General features: G+C 37.4%; 1 protein-coding gene across 1 annotated transcript in view; it reads left to right on the forward strand.

Annotated features, from left to right (window-relative positions):
* The window catches only part of TFAP2D (transcription factor AP-2 delta), a 58861-nt gene that overhangs the window by 14937 nt on the left and 31086 nt on the right, over positions 1-12838 (forward strand). Inside the window, exons 4-5 of the mRNA XM_047859929.1 lie at positions 252-417; positions 576-694. Coding sequence (XP_047715885.1) covers positions 252-417; positions 576-694 — 285 coding nt within the window. The remainder of the gene's footprint in view (positions 1-251; positions 418-575; positions 695-12838) is intronic.

The raw sequence follows: 12838 nt of genomic DNA on the forward strand, positions 1-12838 counted from the left end.
ATGCTGGTTTTTGTTAAAATTAAAAAATAGTGCCCCCACAAACATGTACTGTATGATATTTGAAAGATGAAGCCTTGTTATTTGAAAGGACATCTTCAGAGCAGCTTTCTGAGATGATCCTGGTGGTGTATGTATGGGAGCAATTGTTGCCATGTATTCCCAAATCCCAAGTAGTGGCTTGATATTAACTGTCTTTCAATGATCTCCTCTCACTGTCACTAATATGTGATATACTTCCCCCCCCCCCCAAGGTGGCACCTGTGTGGTCAACCCCACAGACTTGTTTTGCTCTGTCCCTGGCCGTTTGTCCCTTCTCAGTTCAACTTCCAAATACAAGGTGACCATTGCTGAGGTGAAGAGGCGCCTCTCACCACCCGAATGCCTCAATGCTTCACTGTTGGGAGGCATTTTGAGAAGGTAAGACATTATTTTCTGGCTGTACTGATACCATATTCCTCAACACTTAGTCCGTAGACCTCCTATCTCATGTTGAATTCCCCATCTGGTCAAATCGCCTCATCATTTCCCTCAGAATGTGAACTTTCAAAACTTAGTTTTTATTTGTTTCTGGACAGAGCAAAATCCAAGAATGGGGGTCGCTGCCTGAGAGAGAAACTGGATAGGCTTGGCCTGAATTTACCAGCAGGAAGACGGAAAGCAGCCAATGTTACCCTCCTTACTTCCTTAGTTGAAGGTATGATTTTTCAGCTCTGCAAAGTAATGATGGGAAGTTAGCAATCCTCTGGAACTCAGGTTTGTTAGATTATGCTGTTTCATTTTTTGTCTATAGTATTAAGCAAGACAGTTAACAGTTACAGGTGAATTTCCCAATTAATCATGACATACATGATTAAATTAGACAACATAAGGCTTGGGTAATTCATAAAATGTTGTTTAATTTACTGATCTTGGCAAAAATACAGAAGACAATGCAAGATTTAAGTATTTCACTGGTACTTCCTAAGTAACAGCAACAAAAAAACTGGCTGTGCTATCGTCATTTTTATTATTGTTTATTTTAGAGCTCAGATAAATCTGGCTTACCTCATTATAATTCAGTGCAACATGATCTACAGGATAAATAGTAATCCTTTATAGAGGGTTCACAGGAGTTGAGACATGATACCAAGCCTGAGAGCATATTGTACTAATCCTAGTAGACATCTCTTAAAGTACAGTGAAGTTCCATGGCTTTATGGTGGATAAAATGAGTTACAGAAGGGTTAAGGCTAACCAGTGGTATAGACACAGAAGTAAAAATATATTCCCAGAAGTTATTGTTTTCCAATTTACCTTTTCCTTTTTGTTTCTTCTGTGAGGACAAAATTACATATTCTTATTCAAACTTCTTTCAAGAAGAGGTATTACTAGAGACTTATTTTTAACTTTGTGGGAGAGCTTTTGAATGTCAAATGCTATTGTCTTAAATATGAACAAAGAGGCCTTGTTACCAAGACTCACCTGAACATACCTGTGACACTTTTCTTGCACTTGTTACTTTCTTCTTTATAAGGCACTGTAGGAAGTGAAAAGTAAGGGAAACACAAAAACAAACATTTTGCCTCTTTCCAGATTATCATTTCATACCATTTACCATACAATTTTGTGAAGCGGTATGTTCTAGACATTTGTTTTAGCAAAATTGCTTCGCTAATTTTGCTACTAATAGTTACCTTTGCTTTGTTCCCTAATTGTGATAATGATAACAACAACAATAATATTATTGGTCACCAACATTTAGTAAGTGTTACTGTTACTATGTTCTGTGTTTTGTGATGTGTTTGCTTGTGTGTGCTGTTACTGAGAACTGACATATCATAGAGGAGGTTGACCTGTCATCTACACATATGGGTTGAGGGTACTGGGAAAAGGACAAAGTAGAAAAAAAATGACTAATGGGTTGATTCTAAAGGGAGACAGATTGCTGCTCAATTTAAGTAAGAAGATAATTGTAATTATAGCTATTTAGTAATAGAACAAAACATTTGTTCAGAATATAATGAAGTGGATTCAAGAGTCATATGAGTGTGGGCACCTGGGTGGCTCAGTCAGGCACCCAACTTCGGCTCAGGTCATGATCTCATGGTTCATGAGTTCAAGCCCCATGTTGGGCTCTGTGCTGACAGAGCCTGGAGCCTGCCTCGGATTCTGTGTCTCCCTCTCTCTCTCTCCCTCCCAGCTCACACTCTGTCTCTCTCTCTCTGAAAAATAAATAAACATTAAAAATTTTTTTTTCAAGAATCATATGGGTGGTAGGACTTGATTAGTTCTTAAACTCAATTCTGCAGGAGAATCAACTCAGGAGGTTTATTAAAAAATGCCTGGGCCCCTTCCCTAAACCAATTGGAACTCAGTCTCTGGGGATATGATCTAGGTACGTATATATTTTTTAAACATCCCCAGTGATTCTGATGTATAATGAGGCTTAAGGGATCATTGGTCTAAATGTTTCTTTAGATTCTTTCCACTTCTTTGAAGGACTGACTATGAATGCTCATGAAATTTATAACTGGTGTGAAAATTAAAGGCCCTATGAAAGACCTTTTCCCATGGTGTCTGTGAATATACTGGCTAATTTGAACTGAAGAGCCATAGATAAAAGGGTATATTCACAATTTTTCTTACTGATTTTTATGGTGGCCAACCACTGAAGTATCCTGTGTGGGAATCGTCAACAGTACTAACAGAAGGATTGCAGGTTAAATATGTGAACTCCTAGGATGATCTTTGTGGTTTTGCCATCTACTCTTTCAACATACTGTCCTACCATAGGAGTATCTAACTGTGTTCTATTCATTTGGTTTGTGTTCATGGAGGAGTCACATCAGCCTTGGCTGATGAAACATAAGATTTTATTCTTTCCAGGTACTTTAATTGGCTGCTTTTGAAATCCCCCAAATCTTTGTGCTGTAGAGAAATAAATCTTTTATTGTTGAATTCCAGGCACTGTGATGGAACTGAGGAAAAGGTATTTAGAGGCAAAGGGACGTTTTATATCCCTCAACCCCTCACATATTATAACCCACAAACTACATATGCACACTTCCCCTTTCTCTCTCTTTCTTTCACACACACACACACACACACATTAGACGTTTCATTACCATGTGTTCTCTGATTTTTATTCTACTTCCTATTTTTGTGTTCTTTTTAAATGCTGATTATAGGGGCGCCTGGGTGGCACAGTCGGTTAAGCGTCCGACTTCAGCCAGGTCACGATCTTGCGGTCTGTGAGTTCGAGCCCCGCGTCGGGCTCTGGGCTGATGGCTCGGAGCCTGGAGCCTGTTTCCGATTCTGTGTCTCCCTCTCTCTCTCTGCCCCTCCCCCGTTCATGCTCTGTCTCTCTCTGTCCCAAAAATAAATAAAAAACTTTGAAAAAAAATTAAAAAAAAAATAAATGCTGATTATAGACCTACTGAATTTACTTCAGGACTCATGCTGGATCATGAGTCATGACCCACAGTTTAAAAAAATTACAAGTTAGGGGCGCCTGGTGGCTCAGTCAGTTGCATGCCCAACTCTTGATTTTTACTCAGGTCATGACCTCAGGGTTGTAGGATTGAGCCCTGCATCAGGCTTCACAGTGAGCATGGAGCCTGTTTAAGATTCTCTCTCCCTCTCCCACTGCCCCTCCCTGGCTCATGCATGCTCTCTCTCTCTCTTTTTATCTCTCTCTCTCTCTTTCTCAAAATAAATAAATAAACATTTAAAAATAAGTAAGGAAAATTTAAAAAGTACAAGTTGCCTTAGGATATGAAGAGGACCTAATAGTTGAGGAACAAGGACATGCCAGTCTAAATTAAAATAGGCTTCCTTTTATTCCTGAGCTGACAAGCAGAGCAGCAGTTTCATTGTTGAGGACTCTACTGTATATTTTATTCCCACATTTTAGTTGGGTTGGTGATGACAGTTGATGACTCTTTCCAGCCAACAAGATGCCATTTTCTACATTAGGCTCAGAGTGTTGGGAATCCTATAGATGATGCTATACGATACAAAATAATAGTGCCTCAATTCTGATTTATCAAGCTCCTGGAAGATTTACATAGTGAATGCTTCTCTTCAGTACATTTGGGACCTTGATTATTTTTGAGCTAACATGGGTCTGATTCAGTTCTTTCAGGTTTGTTTTGATTTTCCAGTTTTAAGTGGTAAATTAAAACTTCACCATATCTACAATTGGTGTTGGTAAGACTTTGAATTGACCATGTCTTTGGGTGTTACTTTACTCCTTCCATCAAACATTTTTTGCAAGCACCAGCAACATTTCAGATTAGTCATCAAAAATGGTCCATCAGCTTTCCTACAAATCTCTAGTCTTGTGGGGAGGAATAGTATTTTTCTTACCATTTTTATTGATATCTCCCCTTTATCTTCCAGATTTTCTACAATAACCCACAGTATATTTGAAAAACAATACCTAGTAATTTAGTTTCTCTTAAGTGGCTTATTTTTTCAAGTTTTTATTTTAATTCCAGATAGTTAACATACAGTGCAATATCAGTTTCAGGTATACAACATAGTGATCAACACTTCCATACAATACTTGGCACTTATCATGACAAGTGCACTCTTTAATACCCTTGAGCTATTTTACCCATCCCCCCAACCCCTCATCTCTAGTAACCATCAGTTTGTTCTCTATAGTTAAGAATCTGTTTCTTGGTTTTTCTCTCTCCTTTTCTCCCTTTGCTCATTTGTTTTGTTTCCTAAATTCCACATAGGAGTGAAATCATATGGTATTTGTTTTTCTCTGACTGACTTATTTCCCTTAGCATTGTACTCTCTAGCTTCTTCCATGTCATTGCAAATGGGAAGATTTTCATTCTTTTTTACGGCTGAATAATATTTCACTATATATATATATATATATATATATATACACACACACACACACATACATACATACCACATCTTTTTTATCTACTCATCAATTGAAGGATGCTTGGACTGTTTCCATATCTTGGCTATTGTAAATAAGACTGCTATAAACATAGGGATGCATATATCCCTTTGAATTACGGTAAATACCTAGTATCATGATTGTTGGATCATAGGGCAGTTCTGTTTTTAGAGTAACCTCCATACTGTTTTCCCCAGTAGCTCTACCAGTTTACATTCCCACTAACACTGCATGAGTGTTCCTTTTTCTCTACATTCCAATACTTGTTGTTTCTTAAATTGTTGATTTTAGCCATTTTGACAGGTGTGAGGTGATATATCATTGTACTTTTGATTTGCATTTTCCTGATGCTAAATGATGAACATTTTTTCATGTATCTGTTAGTCATCTGAATGTCTTTAGAAAAATGTCTATTCAGATCCTCTGCCCATTTTTTAATTGGATTATTTCTTTTTTGGGTGTTGAGTTTTATAAGTTCTTTATGTATTTTGTATACTGACAATTTATTGGATATATCATTTGCAAATATCTTTTCCCATTCTGTAGGTTGCCTTTTAGTATACTTGATTGTTTCTTTTGCTGTGCAAAAGCTTTTTATTTTGAAATATCTTAAATGTCTCTTAAGACTGTTGATTGAGACTCTTATATAGTTATTTCTCAAACATCCTGATGGTTCAATATATTATTGGCATTCAATAACACACCCTTAAGCACAAGTGAGATAATATTTAACTGGCTTTATTCCTCATAGGCCAGATTTAGTAATAAATCTCACGAAGGTCAACTTTCCATCATGTTATAGTACTTGTATCTGCCCTTTTCCGGGGATAGATTTGAATATAGCCTTGCCATTGTTTCTATTTTGATAGAAATTCCCCCCCAAAAAAAAAGTAGCGTATGGAAACCCTCGTAGGCATTCCATGTAGAGATGATATAACCTTTGTAAAGGTCCAATCAGTGAAGAGCAAGGTGCCTTATAACAGGGATTGAAATCAGCAAATGAACATTTGTTTTTCAAAAACTACCCCTGTCACTGACATAATGGTAGTTTCATCAGGATATTCCAAGTTTCCATGCTTGTCCTGGGCTTTCAATCATTCTGTTTGTATTTGTTTTATAATAATTTTCGCCTGTATTTCTTTTTAATTGAGTCACTCAATTAATAGTGCCTTCCTAACATTGTTCTCAAATCAACATATTAAAGTCATTATTTTAGGGATTATTTTAGGAATTTAAAGGAGAGGGCTATTTAATACAAATTTGTAATATATTTGTATAATTCACAACATTTCTGTTACAAATATCATTGCAACTAGTAACCAATGAGATGAAGAACTTGAGACTGATATCTTTTCACCCCACAAAGCTGTTTGAAAAGTGAACATTTTGGTAAGGCAGATGTTGAGTGGGGGTTTTTTTTTTGGTCCATATAACAGATATATCTGGCCTAGAGTGAGATATGAATTTTTGAATCCAGAGTCCCCAGAATGTAATAGCAGATCATATCCCACTTGTATCCACATGTCTTCATCTAATAAGTTTTAGATATATAACTAGTGGTTGATAATGATTTCTTGTACCCCACTTTATCATAAACTTGATATTTTATTCCCTTTAATTGTCTCACCTTGGTATCTATGACATCAGAAAGATGTTACTCTCTGGAAAATATAGTGGATTAGGGTTGTTTAACCCAATACCCTGATCTTCTTGAGGAGATCCTAGGATAATCCCAGACTCTTCTATAGTGGAAATAATTCTATCTCTGGAGATTCAGAGAATTTGGCCAATATTATTGTTCTCATTCTAATACGCTTACTATATATTTATTATTTATGAATCAGCAGCTTCTGTTAGTAGCCTCCTCTGTATTTTATTCTAGAACAATCTTTGCAGAGTTGGTAGTTACTAAACATGAGGAGTCAATGATCTAGTTGTTCCCGCCCATTGCTCCCTCCTCACTTGAGGTTTTCCAAGATGGCCAAGGTTACAGTGTTGCTGGAGGGTAGTTTTGTTCCCTGGGGTAGGGTGCTTTCCTGGGACAGTTCTGCTGAATTTGCAAAAGTTGGTATAACATTCTCAGGCAACACCAGGAGTTCTGGAAGCACAGTTTGAGTCCTTAAACATAAATACCTTGGCTTGTAGTTTGCTGTGACAGGGAGTCAAATTCTGTGTGTGTGTGTGTGTGTGTGTGTGTGTGTGTGTGTGTTTGCATTTAAAAACAGTGGAGCAGAGAAGGATGTGAATATACATCAGGAAAAGAAAGGGGACTATTTACAAATGTAATATATTATCTCCATTGAGTTTTCAAGTTTGAATCCTTTGTCACTGTTGTTTCCTTCTTTAGTTTTAAACACTGTAAACTTCCAGACCTTGCCCTGCACTTCTTACTTCATGTGAACAGTTGTCCCGCTTGCAAAATGTATTCTCTCTTGCGCTAGTACCACCTCCCCCACCCCCTAGTAATGTCGCCTTTGAAATTTTGTCAGACTTTGAGCTGGTTACTTAACCTGACTCAGCTTCATTTTCTTTTTCTTTTTTAAATTTTTTTTAATGTTTATTATTTTTGAGAGAGAGCGACAGACAGAGAACAAGCAGGGAAGGGGCAGAGAGAGAGGGAGACATAGAATTGGAAGCAGGCTCCAGGCTCTGAGCTGTCAGCACAGAGCCCGATGTGGGGCTTGAACTCACAGACTGTGAGATCATGACCTGAGCCGTAGTCGGCCACCCAACCAACTGAGCCACCCAGGTGCTCCTCATTTTCTTTTTTTTTAAGTGTATCTTTTTTTTATTTTTGAGAAAGAGAGAGAGAAAGAGCATAGGAGGGGCAAGAGAGAGAGGGAGAGAGAGAATCCCATGCAGGCTCTGCAGTGTCAGCACAGAGCCCAATATGGAGCTCAAACTCATGAACCATGAGATCATGACTTGGGCCAAAATCAGGAATTGGGACAGGTGTCCCTTAGCTTCATTTTCTTAATTTATAAATAAAGATAATAATACTTATAATGGTTGAGAGAACGCTAGCTGTTACAGCAGTTAATACCTAAATTTTCAGTGGCTTCACATGATAGAAGCTATTTCTCACTGTAGTCTGATGTGGGTGTTCTTCACCAGGGGTCTTTTCTCACAGTTTCATTCACGGGCCCAGAGTCCTTCCCTCTGTAGCTATGCCCTTCTGTAGGTCCTAGGAGTCCTATTCATTCAGCTCACCATGAGGAGAGACAGGATGGAAAAGTAAGCAGCTTCTTACCTCCGTGGCGAGGGAGTGACCCATGTTACTACTGTTCACATTCTAAGAACTACAGCCACACTCAATTCCAGAGGTGGGTGTGGGGTATACTGGAAAATGTAGTCTCTAGCTGGGCAGAGTCTTCTCAGCAGCAATGCTATAATATATAAAGAAAGGACAAGGTCCCTCACTCATCTCTGCCGCATCTGTCTTGTATGTCTTTTGTTGGATTAAATAGACTCAAATAGCCTAGAACTGATTTGGCGATGAACTCTTTCCTATAGATGAGGTATAGTGAGTGAGTTTAGGTATATCAAGTTTTCTTGATGTGTTTAGTCAATGGCTTTTTATTTTAGGAAGAAGTATTGTTCACTGCGTGAGGCTTATAAGATTCAAACACCAAATCCTTTTGCCAAGTATTAGTGATAATATATGCACAGGGCATGCTTAGTATTAGTTGCTCTTCTCATGGAATTTAGGACAAAACTGATATTCTCATTGCCTTCACACGGTACCCCAGTGGGTTTCTGTGGAAATGTGGAGCTTAAGGCCAGCCTTTGGGGACTCACGGCATGATTATCAGTCTGAAAGGACCTTCATCCCCGAATAACTCCTCTGCTGGCCATTCCACACCTCACATTCCCACTTTAGTCCCTCCTTCAGGATAAAGGTTTCCAGCTTTCTTCTAAAACTGTATGTGATATAAAAAGGATAATAAATTGTCCCTTTGTAATAACAGCTCTAATTGGTGCTCACTTTGGTCAGACAGTCACATGGAACAGTGCAATCACTAGGAGACCCTGGTGTTCCCTTTTGCACACAAACTCTCTGGCTTTGACAATGTCTTGGGCACAGTTTTTGTATTTCAGAACTGACAGTGGAAATGAGCTAAAAAAGTAAATGCTAGGAGAGCCTATGTTACTCATTTTAAGCTCTGTCTTGGAAAAGTTGTTGTTGTTGTTGTTGTTTTTCTCAGACTATTAAGTATCATCTTAACTGTAAATTTCTTATTCTAAATTATGGAAGAGTTTCTGAGAGACTCTGCTTTGATAACTGGTAATTAGATATTGTGTCTGAGAACTAGCACTTACCAGAATTTCAATAGTTGATCTCAGTGACCCAGAGATTGTAGCATACAATGTTATGGACAAGTAGACCCCATCTTAGGGGATATGCTTTTAAATTATTTGCTTACTAATGCTTCCTAATATTACTTCCCTGATCTGCAGCTTATGATTTCATTCACCTTCAGGGAAAAAAGTTGTTTTTCATGTAGGGGCAGAGGAAATAAGCTACTATCCATATGACTTTGTGTCTACTTATGTGCTTAGAGTGGCCTTAAATTACTGTTTTTACTCATTGCAAAAAGCAAGTGTATCCAAGCCTTTTTGGCTCAGTCCTGCCCTTGTCCACTTTGGGCTCACTTAAAAACTCATGTCTCAGGGCGCCTGGGTGGCTCAGTCGGTTAAGTGTCCGACTTCGGCTCAGGTCATGATCTCACAGTCCGTGAGTTTGAGCCCCACGTCGGGCTCTGTGCTGACACCTCAGAGCCTGGAGCCTGCTTCAGATTCTGTGTCTCCCTGTCTCTGACCCTCCTCCATTCATGCTCTGTCTCTCTGTGTCTGTCTCTCTGTGTCTCAAAGATAAATAAACATTAAAAAAAAAAAAAAACTCATGTCTCTGCATGACTTCCCTGGTGATTTGATTTTCTTCTTTCCATTATTCTCTCTTCCAACATATATGCCTGGACTAATGTGCTTTTCAAACACTCAGTTTTTGCTTTATTTCTGTTTAACAAAATTCGTAGGTATTTAAATAAAATTACAGATGGTAGTTATTCCTTTTTAAAATTTTTTTAATGTTTATTTTTGAGAGAGCAAGAGCATGAGCAGGGTAGTGGCAGAGAGAGAGGAAGACACAGAATCTGAAGTAGGCTCCAGGCTCCAAGCTGTCAGCACAGAGTCTGATGCAGGGCTTGAACCCGCGAGCCGTGAGATCATGACCTGAGCCAAAGTCAGGCACTTAACTGACTGAGCCACCCAGGCACCCCTGGATGGTAGTTATTCCTATCAATGTCTACCTCCTACAGAATACCAATGGCAGTTTTCATACTGCCTGTGTTTTAATTTACAACAAATATTTGAGTTTAGAATTAAGTCTCTCTGAGAACAGAGTCAGAGAGTAATTTTACTTTAGAAGTAATATAATTTTAAATAGATAATTTCTTCAAATAGTAAAAAATTTAAAAGCTACAGAAGACTATAGAGTAAAACATCTCCTTTTCACTTTATTCCCTAGCTGTTCAGTTCCCCTCCTGGAAGAAAACAATTGTTTTGTTAAACAAATGGTTTCTCTATTTCATTCCAGGGATATATGTGTGTATGCATGGGCTTTTTAATTTTTAAAAGAAATTATGGTATTCTCTACACATTATTCTGCATGTTGGGGTTTTTTTCCCCATGCCTTATAATAGTGTTTTTTTTTTCAGTGCTTACAAGTGCTTCCATTCTTTTAAACACTCATGGTATTCCCTTATTTGAGTGTTTCATAATTTATTTAACCAGTTCCCTGCTAAATATTATATAGATGTTTTCAATCTTCAACTATTATAAATAGTGCTACAATGAATAACCTCCCATTTACGTAAATAATTTTGCAGATGTGCAAGTACCTCCACTCATAAATTGCTAGGGATGTTGCAAAGTCTAAAGATATTAGCATTTGTGATTTGAGCATATTATTGGAAGATTGTTTTCCATAGTGGTCATACAGTTATAATCCCATCAGCAAAGGGGATAAGGAGCATATGACAGTACTTCCCTGAACTTGAGCCCAAACAGAGTGTTGTCAACTTTTTGATCTTTGCTAATTTTATTGGTTAAACAAACAAACAAACAAACAAACAAACAAACAAAAAGGCTACCTTGGTTATGAAGGAGGTTGGGTTGAGTTGAGTATTCCTAGAAGAATTTAATGAACTTTGCTGTCTGTTCATTTACTTTGTCCTTATGGGGTAATTTTAAATTGTTTTCTTATTGATCGGTAAGTACTCATTATAAAACAGAAAACTGGCTGTATGTCTCTGATCTGAGTTGCAAAGCCTCCCCACCACTAGCTTTGGTTTGTCTGTTTGCTGTTATAAGTTTTCTGTTGGTTTGCTTATTTGTTTAGGTCTATGCCATACAGACTTTTTGATATTAATATAATCATATGTCTCATATATTTTATATCATGGTTTTTAGTTTTAATTGTAATATTTTAAAAGATGTTTTATCCCAAGACTATAAAAGAATCTTCCCATGTTCAATTACTTTGAGGTCCTGTTTTTTGATGTTTAAATTGTTGATCCATCTGGACCTTATTTTGTTGTTAGATGCATGGTATAGATCCAATTTTATTTGTTTTTTTTCCAGATGGCCACCCAGTTGTCCCAACACCTTTTATTGAAAATCCATCTTTTCCCTACCAGTATGAAAAGCAGGCTTCATCTTACACTAAATCTCTCTATAAAAATAGACTTTTTTAAAGTGGACTGATGACTTTGTTTCCCTAGCAATGCTGTCTGTCTCTACATCTACCACCACATTTCCTTTTTTATGTTTTGGGTTTTTAAAAATTTATTTCTATTTTTATTTTAACTAGGCTCCATGCCCAAGTAGGACTTGAACTCACCACCCGGAGATCAAGAGTTGCATCTCTAATGACCTAGCCAGCTCTACCAACTAATCCACCCCTCTGTTTTTGTGTTTAGAGTTTATACTGTTATCAGCCAAATAAGGCAGAACTCTTTATGCAAAAGCCCAGATAGAGGTCTTTACAATTTAAAATGTATTTATTTAGTGCAATTTATTGCTTTCCTTTTGTATAAGCCACAGAATTCTTGAATTTTCTGAAGATGTATCATTCATCCCTACGTAATACTTTCCCTTCACCTTAAGACAGTAGTTCTTAATGTTGATTTGATATTTATTACTTTAGAAGCTTTAAAACATTCACATACCTAGAGGTTAATTGATATGGGGTGACACCCATACATTGAAAACAAAAATAGGGGCACCTGGGTGGCTCAGTAGGTTAAGTGTCTAACTTCAGCTCAGGTCATGATCTTGTGATTGGTGATTCCAGTCCCACATAGGGCTCTCTACTGTCAGCATGGAGCCTGTTTTGGATCTTCTGTCTCCCTCTCTCTGCCTCTCCACTTCTCTTTGTCTCTCTCTCTCTCTCTCTCTCTCTCTCTCTCTCCCCTTCTCTCAAAAAGTAAATAAACATTTAAAAAAATAAACAAAAAAACAAAACCAAAAAAAAACCCAGGTTATGGGAGCAGCAAGTGTTGCAAAGTATAAGTAGACTTATTTTATAAAATGGCTCTGCTGATATAATGATATACTCTATTTTTATGGATTTCCTATACAGTTTATTCTTTCTAGAAATTCTCTTTTGCTCTAGTTTTTCATTATTTTCTTTAAAGGAGTGCCTCATAAGACTATTGTTATAATTAACCAATAAGATATTTGAAAGATTTTTCACTTAACAAATGTTTACTGAGTACTTATTATGAATCAGGTGCTGTGCTAAGTGTAAGGTGTGGAATAGGTAACAAAATTATCACTTTAAAAAACAAAGTGTTTTTAAATTTTTTTTAACGTTTATTTATTTTTGAGACAGAGAGAGACAGAGCATGAACGGGGGAGGGTCAGAGAGAGAGG

This window comes from Prionailurus viverrinus, chromosome B2 (assembly GCF_022837055.1).
Source record: "Prionailurus viverrinus isolate Anna chromosome B2, UM_Priviv_1.0, whole genome shotgun sequence".
NCBI classification, from domain to species: Eukaryota; Metazoa; Chordata; class Mammalia; order Carnivora; family Felidae; genus Prionailurus; species Prionailurus viverrinus.